The sequence below is a fragment of the Lissotriton helveticus genome, chromosome 3_1 (genome assembly GCF_964261635.1).
Source record: "Lissotriton helveticus chromosome 3_1, aLisHel1.1, whole genome shotgun sequence".
Taxonomy (NCBI): Eukaryota; Metazoa; Chordata; class Amphibia; order Caudata; family Salamandridae; genus Lissotriton; species Lissotriton helveticus.
Window position 1 is genome coordinate 600,484,983 of NC_136061.1, and position 19,709 is coordinate 600,504,691.

The window sequence follows — 19,709 nt, forward strand, 5'->3', positions numbered from 1 at the left end:
TACATTGAAGTATGGTTGCTGAGATGTTGCAATAAACACGTTTTCTGCATGTAGGATTTGGAATACTGTATTTGCATGTACCAAAGGTGTTGCTGCACAATTTTGACTAAGAGATGATTTTGAAACCCTGGATCCAGGTTATTTTGAGACTGCTCGTAATTTATTTGGTGGTACACATGATGCTGCCACAGAGTACGTAGAATTTCACGAATTCCTTCATCTGTCTGGAACTCAAACATAATCGACTTTGGCTTCTGACAGCGAGGACTCCTTGTGATTTATTTGGCAGTACACCTGATGCTGGCATCGAATACGAAGATTTCATGAATTCCTGCATCTCTCCGCAAATCAAACAAAATCGACTGTGGTTTATGACGGCAAGGCACAAAAGAGGCAAAGTTTTTTTTATTGAACTTCTTCAGCCCTTTCACAGTTGGTACTTTTATTTTTGGATTCTCAGCCATTGATGATGGCTTATTTTCATGTCCCCGCCAGGTGGCCATTGCAGGCATTGGGATATCTACAAGCGCATGCTTCTCTGTTTGTCACTTACCTCACTAATGGTGAGTGATAAATGGAGAAGCGTACATCCGTAGCAATGGAAACAAACATGGTGGCATGTAAGGTCACCTACAGTGACCTGTGATCACAGTGCATCCCAGAATCCTATGAGCTGTGTGTGCATTGGCTAGAATCCACGTATCCCAGAGGACAGTGCATGGAAATGTGTGTCACTCCAAAGTCCGTCCCAGTGTGCTGCACGTGGAATGCACATTGCTTAGATGCATGTGATGGGGGCATTATAAAAAACAAGGCTAGTTTTGTTTGGTCTGACGAATTCCAACAAGCTTTTGAGATCATTAAAGATTCCCTTTGTAAAGCACCTAACCTGCAAGAATTTAACCCTTGAGCCTGTACAATTGTCATAACCAATGCTAGCGGAAAAGGTGTACGTGGGTGTTCTTTCCCAGTTCGACGAGCACAATACTGAGGGGGTTATCGCCTTTGCATTCAGATCAGGCTGACATGCCAACCACACAGGCGACTAAGGGGAGGCCATGGGGCTGACCAAACAGTCAGGGTCCTCAGAGTAGGCAAGCCACTCCTCCCCTTCCCTAGAGCAGGACCGCCCACCTGCCCGCCCCCAACCAAACTCCTCTGCTTTCTCTCAGTGCGAGAAGCAGAAACATAAAATGGTATTTACAATACAATTTTATGTTTCTGCTTCTCGTACTGCAAGAAGGCAATGGGACGACGCTCCACCGCCCACATAGAAGAACAGTCCCTGTTATGTCTCACCACTTTCAAATGTCACCAGCCGCCACTGGGCCAAAACTGCAGCAGCGATAGATATATATTTTCAGAGCACTTCGTCGGGCGTGACTAGTTCAGTGAAGGATTCTGGGAGACGTTGCCAGAGCAGAATCCGTTAAATTGACTGCTCACCAATGCACGTAATCTAAATCCCTTCCCTGTGCGAGAATTATATGGGAGAGAGTAACACATTGTCAATATTTAAGATTATAAAACCATTCGATACTTTCAGTGTTGCCTAAAAACACATACAGTCTCCCGTTTTGGACGCCCATTGTTTCTCGTCCTGAGTGGTCTGCAATAACCAGGCTTGGTTTCTCAGGGCCTGGCCGAGGCCTTAAAAGATATCTTCGACCCCAGAAACACGTCACGTGATGCCGCGGCCAGTGTACAATAAAGAGATCTCCTCTGTTTACAGCTTTCTTCCCCGGCTCCAGTTCCTGCCTTCTGCGCTCTGTTTCGTTCCCGTCGCTCTCAGTTTCTTCAGGTTCCGAGGTCATTAAACGAAGCCCCCCGTTTCTCGGCATTTGCCCCACCGAGACGGATAATTGCTCTCTCCGTCAGCCGGCATGGATTTGTTGATCTCTGGCCGCTCTCCGTTCCCATCCCGCTGCCTCGAGATCGGGGACCTGTGGCACCTTAATTGCCATCCCTCATCTGACTGACAGGCCCGGGGATTGAAGTGCGGCCTCGCGAGGGCTGACGGGTCTTTGAGAGGCGCGTGAGTGCGCCATTCGCTGCCCCGGCGCGGGGGCGAGCACTGATTAATGCCCATTTAAATAGCCAGTGTTTTTATAAACAAGCTAGCAGTCAAGGGGTTTACCTGTTTGTTTCTAGTCACTCTCAATATTGGAAACTAAAATACACAGAGAGATACTTTCCTACGCTCTCCATTGTCGTGTTGGGATCATGAAGTAATTACTCGCAGGCAGGAAGTGTGGTATGAAGCAACTCCCGCCCCTGGCAGTGTGCTTCATTTACATTCTGATGTCATTTGGTACGGACAATTAACATAATCCCATGGGGCACATTGATATGAACATGGAACATCCCCGCATTGCACCTGAACAATACTACATTCCTCCCCAAAACTTAGAATTCTCATAAACCTGTACAGGTATGGAACCATCAAAAACACAAAACAGAACATCTCTCCTGAAACAATATCTTTTACTGCACAAGCTCTCAATTTTGTTGAGAACAAGTGGGATCCGCTGGGAGACTACATCAATTATGAGCCTTCTGTTCTCCACTAGCAGCCGGTGTCTCTTCACATCCTTACTCGGCCCCAACCTCATCAGCATGAGAATTGGAACTAGAAAGGATACCATCTACCTCCACATTTGACAGTGCAGAAAGTCCTCGGGATATAACCCGCGGACAGGTTTAGGGACAACCCTGTGGGCCGGCGGCCTGGACTCCACATCAGGCACACTTGGCCCCATTAATAGGGAACCCTCACTCTCAGCACTTTGGACATTTTTGAAAAATGACATATTTCTAGTAGCGTCCTCCCCTCTTTGCCAAGCTGTACTGCTGTAACCATGGTGCCTTTTATCCCAACACCTCACCAGGGGAACAGTCTACATTTGCTGCTTGGCTGGTGATCTCTGGCCATCACTAGGTCTCCTATCCACAGCCCATTTGCTCTAACTTGACAACGCCGGCTGACCTTTGCATTCCAGTTGCCTCTTCTCTGATGCATGTGATTTGCACTCACAGGCTCCTGACTCCATGATACATTGAAGTGTGTCATCTGCCACCACTCGACCCATCACGCCAGGCTCTGAGCTTGGTCTGTGGTCACATGAGGGATCTGTTTGTATCCCCGTTTGAATGAATGGATGGCCCACTCTAAGTTCTGACTGCTCGCTTGGGCTATTCAGATCACCGCAGGGAAGGTTCACATGACCCTTTCAGCCTCTCTGTTGGCTTGAGTCCAGCGAGGCGTTACTTTACTATGTTTTAGGCAGAGGGACTTGAACTAGTCTGCTATATGCTGCCCTTGAAACTGGGTAGTGTTATCAGTCCTGATCTCTTTGACCTGACCATGTCTGGCTATTATCTTTTCCAATTTAGAAATCACCTTACTGGAAATTTTGGTGATTATTATCTCCACCTCAGGGTACTTCGAGAGATCACCTATCACTACCAGCTAGTAGAGGTCATCAGGTAAGCTTCGGAAATCCGCACTGACTCTGACCCACGGTGAGCTCGAGACTTCCTCAGTGATAATAGGTGCTTGGGCAAATCTGATTCTGGGTTGCTTGGGTTCTGGTTTAGGGAGGACCTGTCTTGGAAAATCGGTCAGTACTATTCCCATTCGATTAGGATCAAGACTGATTTTCATATGGCTGAGTCCAAACTGAGGTGGCATGCTGTGCAAAATAATGATGGACTGGGATGTGGCGCCGAGTAATTACCAGTGGCTGATTCAAGCATTCCATCCATCACCTTTTTGTATACTTTAGTGTCTTGCTCTAAGTGGGATGGGTATGCCCAGACGCGGGTCCCATGCACACTGTATGAGTGGAACCAAGCTATTTCAGGATTTTAAGCCTTACTAGGGTGAAACCGGCCTGGGTTGCTTGTGTACTGGTTCATGGAGGACCTGGCCTAGACTGTTATCATTGGAGCAGGGTCATAACAGATTTGTATATGGCTGGATCCATACTGAGGTGGCTTGGTTTGCAATATAACGATGGACTGGGAGTAATTACCAGTGGCTGAGATTATTTCAAATATTCCATCCATCACTTTCTTGTATACTTATTTTGGAGGATCAGGATTCCCTGTGATTTGACACATTTCACAGGTGCTGAGTGCCTGCTGCACCAGTTCATCCAGATGGGGGAACCATACATTGGTTCCAATCTGATTCTTGGTTTTAACTATACCATGTGCAAGTTGAACCACTCGCATTACCAAACTCTGTAGTATAACCAGTCGGTGACCTCTCAAGAGTTAAACATCTTTGGGGGCTACTAAGTTGTGCTGAAAATTGTAGAACAACAACAGTGTCTTTTGGGCTTCTGGGGTTCTTAGTGAGACATGTAGCCTTACACTGCTCCAGTTTCCTCCCCAGAAAGAAGCCAGACCTCGCTGCAAAGAGTCATCCGCCTCCGTGGTTCTGGTAATTTCTTATAGAGAGGGGGGTAGGAGCTAGGATCTTTATACTGTGAGCTGCACATACTATTCTATTTCTTGTGCATTTGGCTCTTCTTCTCCAGTGACTCATCAGGAACGATGTGACAAGGTCTGCAGGGATTTGAGACCTCAGATTGTATTTGATGGAAAATGAGTACTCTTGCAGCTGAAGGATCCACTTTTTGATCCAGGATGGGGGCTTGGACATTGATCCCTGAAACAAACTAATAATTAGCTTGCGGTCAGTGTGGACATGCAATGGTGACAGTACACGCATAACTAAAAATGCCACTACCCCCAACGGATTGCAATTGGGGAATACCATTGCTACGAGGGGCCAGTTTCCATAGTTATGCTGTTTGAAGAGTTCTGCTCCTCGCCCCATTGGACGGGCATCTACAGACAGTTCAGATTCCCTCACTGGATTGGAATACTCCAATGTAGTCTCCCCCAAAAAAGCATCCTTTGTATTCTGAAACATTCTTTCATGCTCCTTCTTCCACAACCAAATGGCTGAAGACTTTATTAATTCTGTGTGGGGGGCGATAACAGCTGTCAAATTCCTGATGAAATGCCCACAGTAGTTAACCATGACCATGAAACTTCACTTTGGGTACAGAGGATGGTCCTGGTGCTATTTTTATGTCCCTCACCATGACCATGTCTGGTGCTAACCTTTCCACCGAGAAGTGGTACCCAAAGATGATGTTATTACTCAGGGACTCACATTTTCCACTGTGGTGCTTGAGACCACATTCTTTGAGCCTCTGTAATGCCTTCCAGAGACAAGTATGATTTTCTTCAAGGTTTGGAGCCTATTACTAAGTTGTCACTCACATTCAGGACAACAGTCAACCTCAACACTACTTCCTGGATGATATTCTGGAAGACCCTTGCCACTCTGGCTATTCCAAAGTTCAATCTTTAGCACCACCAGAGGCCTAGGTGAGTGGAAAAGATGGTAATATACCATGACTCTGTGACCAGCATAATCTGACGATAGCCTGACCAATGATCCATCCTTGAGAATCAGCAAAACCCTGTTATCTCACTCAGCAGATCATCGACTGTCTGGGATTCAGATATAGTCTCATAATTCGATTGGGCCATGATGTTGATGGAGGCCCCATTATCAGTGATGGAAGTCATGGGCAGGCCTACTCCCTGGACTTTGTTTTTGGATGGGGGTCTTGGTCGAGTTTGGAACTGATCCACATCATGCACGAGCTGTATGGTCCCTTCCCCCCCTCATCATTGTGTATGTCTTTTTCGGCTGGGTTGTCAGTTGCTGGCACAACATCATGCAATGCCTTTTTCTATGACTTTTCTGGGGCTGGGATGATCTATACACTTTTATGAAGTGGTTCGGTTTCCCACATGCCACGTCCTTCTTGCTGCTAACTGGGCAGTCTCAGACATGCAAAAAGCCCTCAAGCCTCATGCCCATGCCTTCCACATCTTCCACAGAGTCAACCTTTTTCATGGCTTCCATCATTCTTGGGCATTGCGGATTATTTTCTACTTTGATTCACAGGTTCACTCTTGAAGGGCTTGTGGAGACCCACCTCCATGTGTGATGTTCTTGTCTTAACCAGTTCTTCTGAGTGCCTTAATGTTAAAATGTCCTCCATTGATTTTCCTGCCACCTATTTGTACTCTCAGCTAGGTCGAGGAACATCCCTGCATGAATTTTGCAGCGATTTCCTCCATTTCATCTTGCAGGTTCCACATGCTGGCTAGCTCTCTCAGTCTGCCTTAGAAGGCATACACTAATTTGTCAAGGCACTGCTGAGCTTGGCATATTAAGGATCCTTCATAGTTTGGGCTGCAATGGCTTCAAAGTGGCTGTTAAGAGCTGTCACAATGGCATCTTATGTGAACATGGGCCATCTTGTTGGCACGTTGAAAGATGACCTGCATAATCTCTTCCCAGCCAGATGCACCGAAATAGAGTGTTTCCTTCTGTCTTCAATGGCTGTGGCAACAAAATAAAGTTTTGAATTTTTCGACCCACAATTTCCATTTTGAGGCTTGTGCCAACAGCAGGCAAGTGACGACAACATTCTCAATCACCTGAATGGATGCAATTGTTTTCTCATGGCCCACCCCCTGCTCTCCTAGTGATACAGGACAGTCTCAGTTCCCAGTTCAGCACAGGCATGTGGCAATAGAGGGCCTTTGTTCTACTTATCAGCAGTTTATCATAAAGCAGAACCTCCTCCCTTTGTTATCAGCACCTTCTCATTGCAGTTCTGCTCACAGGCCAACAGATGATTCAACTCCTGGTCCTCCATGGTGAGGACAGAGATCTGCTGCTTTATTTCAAAATACATAAAACACTGGCTGAATCAATAGGGGGCATTATTCATGGTCCGATGACTATTTTAATATTATAAAAACACATAAAAAATGGCAGAATAAGGCACTCGTGTACGCTAGGCTCAATATGAGAAAGCAGCCACCATATAGGCCTATTCACAAAGTTTTGCCATTGTGTCTTACTCATGTATTACTTCCAAGCTTGATTCTCAAATAATTTTCTGTGAGCCTTTCTCCAGTTTTACATGGGACTTATTCATGCATTCCCAAAAGTAACACATGCATGTTCACAGAGAAAGTATTTCTAAATTACAAGACCTATTTTTTAATGAGCCGGCTTGCCTTACTCCTGGAAATGCATGATTAAGACTCCGCTAACCCTGGAGTTAGACATAACTACTCCCAAAAGTCGATGTTCATATATAACCACAATATGCAGGAGTATTTCACATCTAAACCAGGAGGAAAAGATACCTAGTCATATAAAAACATTTATTGCTAATTGAGTTTGTGAATTGATCAGACGTTGTTTAAAGATCAGTGCCTACCTGTACAGAACTCTCCCACCGATCGTGACTAGGTTTGAAAACACCCCGAAATCCGTCATGTTTTTCGGCCACGACTGTATGTTCAAGTAACCTAAATGGGAGAGAAGCAGAGATATCAGGGCCTTTGCTGTTCATCTCAGGCACATACGCTTTCATCACCTCAGGCGCAAGTGCAGTAAAGAACAATATGGTATGCAACAGAATGTAAATTTAGAGGACATTTTGCCAGCTCCCTCTTTTTTTGGATCACCATTTCTCTGGACAGACATTGTTTCCATGTAGGACATCACGTATTTTATAAGTGAACATATCTGGTTTCAGTTTAGATGTTGACGGAATCGGTGAGCCCCGAGTCGCTTCCTGAACATCAGATGATTGGATTGGTTGTAGAGTGCTTCAAGGAGAATGATCCAAGTGGCTCTGGCCAAACGAAATGAAATGAAATGAAATGAAATGAAATGAAAATTGCACTTGTATAGCGCATAGCTACCCGGAGGCCTCGCAGCGCTTGCGAATGATTACTTAATGCGGGCTTGGGGTAGATTAGCAGGTGTTAGCAAACAGGTGCGTTTTCAGGGCCTTCCTGAAGGACATGTGGTTGTTGTGTTCCCGAAGAGAAAGCGGGAGGGAGTTCCAAAGTCTCGCCGCCGTATGAGAGAAAGAGCGGCCTCCCCAACGAGCTTTCTTGATTTTAACGGACGTTGCCAGCTGGAGGGTGCAAGAGCGAAGAGAACGGGACGGGACATATGGCGTAACCATGGGATGTAAAATTACAGGGCCCGTTCGATGGAACGATTTGTGTAAAATACACATGGCTTTAAATTGCACTCTTGCCACCACAGGGAGCCAATGGAGTTCCCTTAGGGCGTTCTTAGCTGACTGCCAGCGGGGGATGTTGTAGAGTAGGCGCGCCGCACTGTTTTGTGTGACCTGGAGCTTCTGAGTAACGGAGGTCGGGACTCCCATATAAAGAGCATTCCCATAGTCCAGGCGGGAGAGTATCAAGGCCTGGACCATGACCCTCCTCGCCTGGAATGGGAGCAAAGGGAGCACCCTCCGCAGCATCCTCATTAGCCCAAAACAGGTGGCGGCCGTCTTAGTAGCCTGGACCGAAAAATCAAGTGCTCTATCGAGCCAGATCCCAAGGCTCTTTATCTGGGACTTGGGGACGGGGGGGGGGGCCTAAACATGGTGGCCAGATGGATGCAAGGGCAGAGGGAGAAGGGTTGCCCAATAAGATGATGTCTGTCTTCTCCCCATTAAGCTTTAAGCAAGAAGATTGCATCCATCTGGCGACAGCTTCTAGACAGGGGCCTAAGGTGAGGGACGATCCCTCAGAGTGGTCTAAAGAGACCACCAGTTGGGTATCGTCCGCGTAGGTGACAATACGCACACCAAAGGGATGGACTATCCTGTCTAGAGGTTCCATGTAGGCATTAAAAAGGGTGGGACTTAGGGAAGAGCCCTGGGGGACCCCGCACCTAAGTGGGTGTTTGGGAGACACCGCTTCACCCTCAAAGACTTGAAAAAAACGCTCATCCAGGAAGGATGTCAGCCATTCTAAGGCCGCGCCCGACACGCCCATGCCCGCCAAACGATGTAATAACGTGGCATGGTTAACCGTGTCGAACGCGGCGCTAAGGTCTAGTAGAATGATGGCGACCCTTCCTCCCCGATCCAGCACAGCTCTCGCCTCTTCCGTTACCGCAAGGAGGGCGGTTTCGGTTCCGTGCTGAGGACGGAAACCTGTCTGAGAGGCACGCAATAGGCTATTGGACTCGAAATAGTCCATCAGGATGTTATTCACGTGCCTCTCAAGCAATTTACTCAGCCACGGAAGAAGAGAGATGGGGCGATAGTTTGCCCAGTTACTCTGGTCGAGGTTGGGTTTTTTTAACAAAGCCTTCACCATCGCACATTTCCAAGATGGTGGAACAGATTTGGAAGAAATGGACGCGTTAAGGACGTCTAAGATGACTGGACGGACGACGTCCAAGACCTTGATGAGGGTCTGAGGAGGTGCTGGATCGTTGGGAGAGCCAGAGGTGATCTTAGAGATCAGTTTGTCTAGTCCAGGGATGTCGAGAAGTGGGATATCCTCTAGCTTACAAGGAACAGAGGAATCAGAGGTGATGAGGAATTTAGGATCGTCCGTAGTGTTGTTAAATGAGGAGTAAATGGCCTGAATCTTTTGAGAAAAAAAGACGGCCAGATCATTACAACGGTTTTGAGCGCCTTCAGCAGATGGACGCTCAGCCGGAGGCGAAATAAGGGATTTAACGATTGTAAAGATTTCCCTGGGGGCATTCGCCGCCGCATTAATTTTCCCTTCATAAAAAAGAGCTTGTGCTGTTTTCATCTCCATTTTATAAATTTTTATGGCAGCCCTATACTCAGCTTTCCTATGTTGAGAATATTCCTGCCTCCAGGCTCTCTCAAGTTTTCGGCAGGTTAATTTCCTGAGTCTAAGGGCAGGTGTATACCATGGGGCAACTTTAGGTCTTCTTATAGTGTTGCAGGCATGTTCGGGAAGGACCTGGTCGAGGGTCCAATGATTGAAATTATTAGTAGCCTTACTAGGATTGGTTGCCCTTGCAGGTGGATTTTTGGCGAGGGCCACTTCCCAGTCAGGCAAGGGAAGAGAGGGCCATTTCCTACCTCGATGCTTGGTGAGATTCTGAGAGGGGGAGGGGAGTTAGTACCCCAAGAGAAGGGAATTAAAAAATGATCGGTCCAGGGTAGAGGAATTGGGGTCTCCACCAGGAAGTTATCTATGTTACTGTAAATGTGGTCAGGAAGATGACCTTTGTTGTGCGTAGCATGAAAGCCCTTCTGGCATAAATCCATGGCTTGCAGGTTGGAACAGAGATTGTTAGCCGATGAATTGTAGGGGTCGTCTAAATGTAGATTAATATCGCCAAGCAAAGTGAGATTAGGGGAGGTCAAGACGACACTTGCGACAAGATCTGTTATCTTGGTAATAAAATTATTAAGGGGGCCGGGTGGGCGGTATGCTAGGATGCCCGAGAAGGTAGTAGTGGGAGAAAGTTCTAGCGAGAAGTGGAGACTCTCACAAACTGGTGTGGTGGTGGGAGTGACGCGGCACTTGTAACCGTCCCTGTATATAATAGCCAGTCCACCACCTCTCCCAGTCTGGCGGTCTGATCGTTTTAATGTGTACCCTTGGGGAGTGACCCATACTACCGTAGGGTCTTTATCTAGCTGAAGCCAGGTTTCTGTTAAAAACAGGGCGTCAGGGTTAAGTTCTTCAATCAACATGTACAATTGGGTGAAGTGTTTCGGTAAAGACCGACAATTAAGGAGAAACATTCTCCATTTGTGTCCAGAGGACAGATGACTGCAGAGTAAAGGAAGGGGACGCCAGTTGCAGACCTTACAATGATAATCAGTATTAGTAGGAAAAAATGAGTGTTTACAGGGCGACTTGATGGGAGGGCGTAAGGAGAGAAGCAAAGAAGAGTCGTAGGAGTGAGTACCTACCATGATGTAAATCCAGGCCAGTACACGCCAAACGCGTCAGGACGCGGACTGGCGCAGACTGGCTTCTCTTTGGCGCCTCTTAGGCGCTATGAAGGCACTCCCGCTGCGCGTTACCGCTGCGCGAGGGGGCAGCGAAATAAGTAGATTGGGAGGTGAGGGAAGACTAGAGCGTCACCCTCTAAAGATGGCCGCCCGCCGAGGGACAAGCAGGAAGTAGGAGCGCTCTTTCTCCCTCCACTCAATCAGCATCAGATAGCTGCGGTGGACCGGGGAGTCAGCGCTATGCCTGGCAAAGGTAACAGCAATTTTAAAATACACTTTACAGTTTGTAAAATAACCCACAGGTTAAAGACACACAATTTTAAAAACGTCCTCAATAGTGCAAAAACGCTCCACACCCAAGCGCTAGCGTGGTACTAATCATTCAGCACGAGCACCGGTGTTTAGAGCCCTAAATAGTCAGGGAGGGAGGGAAGACTAGAGCGTCACCCTCTAAAGATGGCCGCCCGCCGAGGGACAAGCAGGAAGTAGGAGCGCTCTTTCTCCCTCCACTCAATCAGCATCAGATAGCTGCGGTGGACCGGGGAGTCAGCGCTATGCCTGGCAAAGGTAACAGCAATTTTAAAATACACTTTACAGTTTGTAAAATAACCCACAGGTTAAAGACACACAATTTTTAAAAACGTCCTCAATAGTGCAAAAACGCTCCACACTCAAGCGCTAGCGTGGTACTAATCATTCAGCACGAGCACCGGTGTTTAGAGCCCTAAATAGTCAGGGAGGGAGGGAAGACTAGAGCGTCACCCTCTAAAGATGGCCGCCCGCCGAGGGACAAGCAGGAAGTAGGAGCGCTCTTTCTCCCTCCACTCAATCAGCATCAGATAGCTGCGGTGGACCGGGGAGTCAGCGCTATGCCTGGCAAAGGTAACAGCAATTTTAAAATACACTTTACAGTTTGTAAAATAACCCACAGGTTAAAGACACACAATTTTAAAAACGTCCTCAATAGTGCAAAAACGCTCCACACCCAAGCGCTAGCGTGGTACTAATCATTCCAACAAATGAAGGATTGCCTCCCTTCCCTCACCTCCATTGGATAATTTGAACCATCAACGTATTTGAATAAGTGTCTGAGTTTTGGTGGATCCACTGATTTTGATGAGGGATGGGAAATTGTAGAAAGGTGGTTATAGACATGTCCATTACTAGTGCAGGTCGATTGTTTTTTCACAATAGGGGCGTGTGGAACCTGACAGATTACACATCTGATCGAAAGAGTCACCACTGTCTCGGTGCCTAGAGCATTTGAATGTGAACTGTGTCCCTGAATGTCCATTAACCTGGTTATTCCCTAACTTATGTCGTTTTAAAAGCAGGTTTCAGCTTTTAATATAATTCTGACAGTTATTTAATAGTTTTAACATTTATGCATGATGAATTCGTACTCTATTTTATGTAATTTTATGGTCTATACCTAATAAGACAGAATAAAGATTTTTGAATTATTTTTTAATAGTGCCGGTCGATTGCTTTTTCACAATATGGACGTGTAGGGCCTGGCTGATTACAGACCTGTAGGTATAGGGGGGCGTTTCTTTGACATTTGTTAGTGACCGATTGTAGCTCGGTTTCTGTACTATTTAGACTCATGAAGCTGTGAGCCAGTGGTGCTGGAACACTTTTTAGAGTGGGGTACCGGCTAATAACCTCACGAAAGGCTTAGGTGATATGTGACAGTCTATCTTTGAAAACAACCACTGCTGCCAAAAGAAAACGTTTGAGGGGCTCCTGTTGTTCATTCTTCATCTAAACTCTTCCAATTTTATGAAGATGCTGCACCACCCCTAGTTCCAGCACCACTGCTAGTAGCCTTGCACGCCTTTCAAGAAGCCTTTCAAGAAGAGGGGACACACTCAGATGCATCAGTCCTGCGATAGGGCACTGTAGAGTCACACAATAAGTGGGCGTCATCTCGGTAATCTTCTCAATTTTTCAGTGACAACTTTAGCTCACTGGAAAATAAAATTATACACATTAATTTTTTGCCACTGAAAGAAATACTAAGCTTAGTGGTCCACCTTGTTGCAGCCCCCCTAGAATTTGAATATTCCATTCCGTTGCTTTATCTCTTGCATTTTGTATTCTGTGGATGTTTAAAAGTTTCCTCAGTATCTGCGGAGTTGTGATCAAACAGTATCATTATTACAAGAATCATGCAGGCATACTCCTCATTAAAAGAGGCACCATTAAAGCATCCATGGTTATTCTGGAGTATTGGAAAGCTACCCATTTCAGCCAATGATTCTCATGCTATGCTCTTTGACGCCCGAATGCTCCTTCTCTTATTGTTCATACTTGTTTAGGTATTCTTTAATTTTTGGAATCTTTGATAACTGGTTTGTTTCTAACTGAGTTTAATTTTTTGTTGATATTGTTTTATTAAATATATTAAGCAATGTGCACCTACAAGCTGTTTTCGTTTCGAATTCCATTAGATTCAGCATTATTTTCTCTCTAATCTTTCGTTGATTTTATTATTATTATTTTTCTACTGTGTTATAGGTCAGATGTCATTGTTTCTTTTGGGGTCATTTGAGTCTAGCAGGAATGCCTTTTGGATGGTGGGGGAATGGTCATGGCTGCATAGTTTAGTCAAGAGTAGCTCATAGTCCTCTGGATTTGAAGTTTGAGGTGGTATTGTTTGTGAACCTGCTGGGATTTTCTTAAAGTTTGGGCACAGCAGTTCTGTTTTTTAGCAATTAAGTTTTAGGAAACCTATAGTCATACATGTTTGGATCGTATAGGCAGTCGGTACTTGGGACTGGTCGTGATGGACAGATATAGATGAGCATCATCAGGGTTGCAGTTGCCGATGATTTTAAGAGCGGGGAAAAGTATATGCTTAATATAGCAGGCAACAGATGGATCCTAAAGACTGTGAAACGAGCCTGGTGAAAGTTATAGATATAGACAAAAGTTTAAAATCCTATGAGTGATTGACTAGGAATGAGGAGAAATAGAGGACCAAGGAGTTCATCCAACAGCCACTTTAGAGACAGAGTAGGATCACTGGCATAACAAAACTTGAGGGCCCCCCCCTGCAAGGTATGGTGAGGGGCCCCCTCTGGACTAAATCGGAAGCACTGGCCAGCGTACTGTGCGGACGTGGCCCCCTGGAGCATGGGGGCCCTCCGGCACAGCAGGGTGACCTGTGTTACGCCACTAGGTAGGATCTAGTGATATATTGTGTAAAGATCTCTGCTCTGATCAAGTACAACCGGGACAGATTAATCTTCTTAATATGATCCTTCGAGGAAATCCTCCCAGGCTCAGAGAACGGTCTCCTCTATGGACGCCCCAGAAGCCAGACTGTAATTGAGTGGGGATACTGATCTCCATTTTAATAAATAGTGTTCAGTGGGCACAAATGAAGGGAGTTAAATAAGGATCGTGCAACTCTCTTCAAACCTGCCGGTCAGCAGACACGTGGTACAAGAGATGTCAGATTACACAGGTTACACCAGGAGCAAGAATTCACAGATGAAAGGAACAGTAACTTGGGCAATATGTCAGACGATGAGGTGTTAGGAGGAAAAACGATGTGCTAGTCCCCAGATTTCAATCTAGGAGGATCATACCACCACTGACCTCATCTTATGCTTCGCCCTGAGTGACATGTGTGGCAGCAACTTCTAGAAATTCAATCTGGAGAAGACACTGAAAACACTCTAAGTAACTACCTGTATGTTCTGTACCCCCTCCCCTCCGCTATACTGGAAGGGGTGTTCTTACCAGTTATTTCACGCACTGTTCGAAAGACGTTCAGTTTCTCCGGGTCTAGAGCCGCAATGTTGTGATAGACATCCCTGAAAAGATAACATGAAAAAAAATCTGTGAATTGATAGTTCTCAAGTGAGAGCTAAAGGAAATGGCAAGTATCTCAGGAATAATATTGGTCAAACCAGTGTGGATGGCTGCACTTCACGTGTCCCATGGCATCACCCAGTCAGGTGAGCTTTAGGGCAGGTAGACTGGCAGTGCATTAGGTTGCAAAATACCTTATTAGACAAGAATGTATCACAGCCTTGAATAATTAGATATCGAGCTGAGCCAGGGCCGACTTAGGGCAGTGTGAGTGGTGCCACCGCACTGGGCGCCGAGCTCAGGGGGGCCAGCATTGGGTTTAAAAAACTGTTGCAGAGTTCCTTGTGTGTCCAACAATTTTCTGACAACACTAAAAGTGTCAAGAAACACTTGTAATTAATATACCTGCTGGAGAAAGATGGCAGTTTGAACACATCATAAAGTATTGCAGACGGTTGATATGCCTGCTGCAAAGCAAGTGTACCATGTAGATCACAGAATTGTATTTTATGAAAATAGCTATTGCTTTTGTCAGAGAGATCATTTTGTTACTTGCAGTTCATAAGCTACAATCCTAATAAAGCACATTGAGCAATGAACAGGCATCAAACATCTGCATGGAAACTGTAATATATGGGTTCGAATGTTATGTTTACTTCCCAGTCTTTCCTTATCCTAATGTTGCTAAAAAAGGGTTAATCAGTTAAGAAATAATTTGTTAGTAGTAAACCCAACCCCAACAAATCTGTTATGTTTTAAGTCTTCTTTGTACTTATTACCAAACACCCTTAAAATATAATGCCTAGGAGGGTGGATTCTTTTGTTGTTGCAGTTTTATATAGCACAAACTCAACCTGTAGTTATTGGAGCACTTTACATGAGCACCAGCTACATTACACAAGGACACATTCATTTTTTGCTTTTTAGACACAAGGAGATTAAGTGTTTTGCCCAGAATCTCAGAATGTTAGGCTGATGCCGAGACTCGAACCTGGTTACCCTGTTCCAAAGTCAGCATCACTGGTAGTTATGCAACATCCTCTCCCATGGATGACATAGAACCCGTACACCTTGTAGTCCTCATTGTCTTAGGTGACATTTTCTACACATTGATTTACACTTGGATGATTCACTGTCTCTGTATCAAGGTTGTGTGATGTAAAGTGCTTTAACAGCCTACACTGGAATGAGTGGAATGAAATGCATGCGAAGAGGTGCTACGGAGAGATGAGGAGCACTGTTGGAGGGTGAGAATGAGGGAAACCTTGGAGAAGGAGGTCACTGGGTTCACCAACACAGATTGTTGCACCAGGCACCACCAGCGCTGAAGCCGGAACTAAGCTGAGCATTTCTCAATCATACAGAATCGATGGGTGCCGTGTGACACACAGAGTGAGCACTGATGTGAAAAATATTCTGTACAGAAAGGACTGTGTAGCCTTGATATTTAGGGTTTCTGGGGCTAAGATTCTTTGTTACAGCCAAGGTTCTGTGAGGGTAAACCTGCACAATGAAGAGAGGGGCAGAGCGCTGTCCTCTAGGAAGAGGCACCTCTGAGCTCATGATGTCTTTCTGTAGGGTGTACTCCTAGAGCAGGGGTGTGCTGGAAGGAGGGATCTTTGCCAGGTTTTCTGTTTGTCTACATAGACTATAGATACATTGCACATTGTACATACAATGAATTTAAATGAAACACATTTACATAGTTAGTGGTTAGGCTGAAAATTTGCCAAATAACTATCAAATTTTCCAGGTCCATTTTCTTTGTATTCTGGGATATGCAGTAGTACTGAACTACAAGACTCCTTTGCTGACGAAGACGGGAGAGTCCTAATAACCAGCCTGACCAGGGGAGAGGAGACAATTCACATAGCGAACATCTATGGGCCAAACACTGAAGACAAAGCCTTCAGGATCAAAGTCGAAGACAAACTGAGCACACTACCACAGGAAGACCTTCTAATAGTTGCGGGAGACCTAAACCAGGTGCTATATCAGGCCACTGACAGACACCCACAAAGATCAAGCCATAACTCGCAGGGGGGAAACACACTGAAAAACCTATGCACCAAACTCCGCCTAAGGGACCCATGTCAACTGCAAAACCCGGACTCCACAGACTATACCTTTTACTCTCACCCCCACAACTCCTACAGCAGAATAGACTACATTTTAATTTCCGAAACACACACGCACCTCATCGACCAAACAGAGATAGCACCAAGGTCGATCTCAGACCACTCACACATCAGCCTAACATTATCAGGAAGACACAACGAGAAAATAACGCGCAGATGGAGGCTCAACGACAACCTCCTTAGAAACAAAACCACCACAGAAGAGATAGGGGTGGCCATCAAAGACTACCTGGAGCAGAACGACAACCCAGACATTGAGAAAGGCGTCCTCTGGGATGCCCTGAAAGCCACCATTAGAGGAACACTACTCTCCAAATATTAAACCGGGAACACCTGCCCCACATTGCAAAGAAAAACATTGGATGGGAGCATCTTGTTAAAAATTGATCTAGATTGACAGCTATGGGCAAGGACATGGCCGTTCTGGACCTATGTTGGACACCTTTTCCTGAAGGCCTAAATCTGCCAAATACCCAACCAAATTTACAAAGTGTCTACAACTTGCTGTGGAATTTTGAAAAGTCAACAGTGTGTAATGGTGTGTAAGAACTACTCACAGAAGTGCGCTGCCGTACACTGGGAGTTTTGTTAATAGCTAAACAAACTCACCTCGTATGGATAATCAATAACTACTGTCAATGCAGGCCTGCTTCCTAGTAAAATTGAGGGAAATTTGCATTCACCCAGTTTCAATAATCCAGTCAAGGAGAAAGGAATTTGTATCTGACCTAGGATGGACTACTCTGGAGTCGACACCTCCATGCCAAGACATGTTGAAGAGAGAAAAATTAAACTTCTCTCCACTAGAGAAAAGAACAACCAGGCTCGAATCAGCTGCCCTGAAGGACAAGTCGCTCCATCATGTATCTCATCAGGGAATATGTAGATTTCCTTATATCAGCCTCTGGGAGTGAGCTGTCTATGACCGGACAGCAGGGAAAGTAGGGTTCTCCTAGACTTGGAACACTAGAAAAAAACAGCACCTGACTCGCTTCAGTGGTTGAGAACAAAAAACCGGCAAACTGCTTCCAAATCTGAAGTGTCTAGTCAGAGGCTAAGAGAAAAAAAATACAAACAAGCCTCCCTGTCCAACAAAGCAAAGAAAATATTCACCGTCCCCCACAGACAACCAGACACCAACTGTCCTCTCACTTACTAATAATAACCCATATGCAAATGATGCAAGTATTTGACCGACAAAGGCAGGTCAGAAGTCAGTCAGAAGCCTTTATTCCATTCCAGATGAATCATAAAAGGCATTCATCTAATATAAAGTCAACAAAGGTACGCTGCGATTCACCCCTCATCCAACCAGAAGAAAGGGTAACTAACTCACATACACACCACACACACCAGACCCAGTGGTGGCTGGCAAGGGAGTGCTGCGGGGTGGGAAAGGGGCAAGTTGGGGGGGGGTGTAGGGGAGTCGAACATACGACGGCCAGACGTAAAGTAAGTAAATAAATTAATAAAACTATTTACCTTACGCTCGCTAGAGCGACAACTTGGCGATGCAGAGAGCGCAAGGTAAATACTTGTATTTATTTATTTACTTATTTTACTCCTGACCGTCGTATTTTTTACTCCACTACGCCCTGCCCCGACCTGCAGCACTCCCTCTGCAAGCCGCCACTGACCAGACCCTCCTTTATCCTTTCCCTACATCAACCACAACTCTTGTGAAACGCTCTGCAGTAGAATGCGTTAACCATAATGTACACATGCAGATATGATACTAATTAGAGGCACTTAGCCTCACCTGCTCTGCTTGCAAATGTGGATAAGTGCAAAACTCTCTAGGAAAAGGCTCCGTAAAAGATCATTATTTAAACAAACAAAGAAATAGTTGTTCATATTCACGCACCACTTTGTCTAAAGGTTATTGGCATTTCAGAGCTACAAAGGCATGCCTTTTAATACAGAAATCATTCTCCTGCATGTTTTATGTTCACCCAAGTTGTGGGATAAGACCCCAGGGATCTTTATCTTGAAACACAGAACATATGTTCTGTTCAGTTCACAGTTCAAAGACAACCATGGCCGCCAAGGTGGATTTGTACCAGTGTGGCACCTTCCACCCTAGGCAAAGGAGTTTACAGTTATGGTGACTGTGCCCATCCATATAACACACACATCCTGGCAGAAGGCTCCTGTCTGCCTTCTAGCCAGCACTCTCAACCTTTAGACATACACAATCACTTGCATATGTGTCTGGCAAACAAATACATCCATCCAAACACACAGACACGCATGAATGAATTTACTGCTTGCTGCAACTGCAAATCTGATATAGCACAAATTCCATATCAATCAGATCACATGATGCCTAATTCTGGATATTTTTTGGGAAAAAAGTACTTTATGGAATGCAACAACAGTAAGTGCTTTGAAAGCGAAGTGTGGGTGCTCCAAATGATAAATAATTAAACCACAGCTCCCAAGTTGCTCCTACACATTTTCTGCCATCACTTCTACTTTACTCTATAATCCACTCCTCAACAGTAGTGGCTGGGGTGCGGGTGGAGTGGTAGGCTGTGGACAGGGGGGCGGGGGGGGGGGCGGACAATGGAGAAAACAGAAAAAAGGAAGAAAATAAACGTATTTGCCACCCACCGCTGTCCTGCCTTGAGTCCTTGCGGCAGCACAGGCTCCCAGACTCCCCTGCAGCCACTTCTGATGCTGCATGAAAGCAGCATCTGGATTGGCCTGAGCGCTGTGAATTTGTGCTCCCAGAGAGACTGGGAGCATGTGCTGGCTATCTCCAACCTGGCAAAACAGCTCGGGTTGGAGACAGCTCAGTGCGCAGTTCGGTTTGGGCGTCTTGAGACGGCCGACCAAACCGACATGTGCACTGATAGCAGTGCCCACCACTCCCTCT

At 45.7% G+C, this 19,709-nt stretch overlaps 1 protein-coding gene across 1 annotated transcript in view; it reads right to left on the reverse strand.

Annotated features, from left to right (window-relative positions):
- ERBB4 (erb-b2 receptor tyrosine kinase 4) overlaps positions 1 to 19,709 on the reverse strand; it is a 1,576,940-nt gene that overhangs the window by 664,535 nt on the left and 892,696 nt on the right. Inside the window, exons 9-10 of the mRNA XM_078682001.1 lie at positions 14,622 to 14,695; positions 7,329 to 7,419 (exon numbers count right to left, since the gene is read on the reverse strand). Of these exons, the coding sequence (XP_078538127.1) occupies positions 7,329 to 7,419; positions 14,622 to 14,695 (165 nt within the window). The remainder of the gene's footprint in view (positions 1 to 7,328; positions 7,420 to 14,621; positions 14,696 to 19,709) is intronic.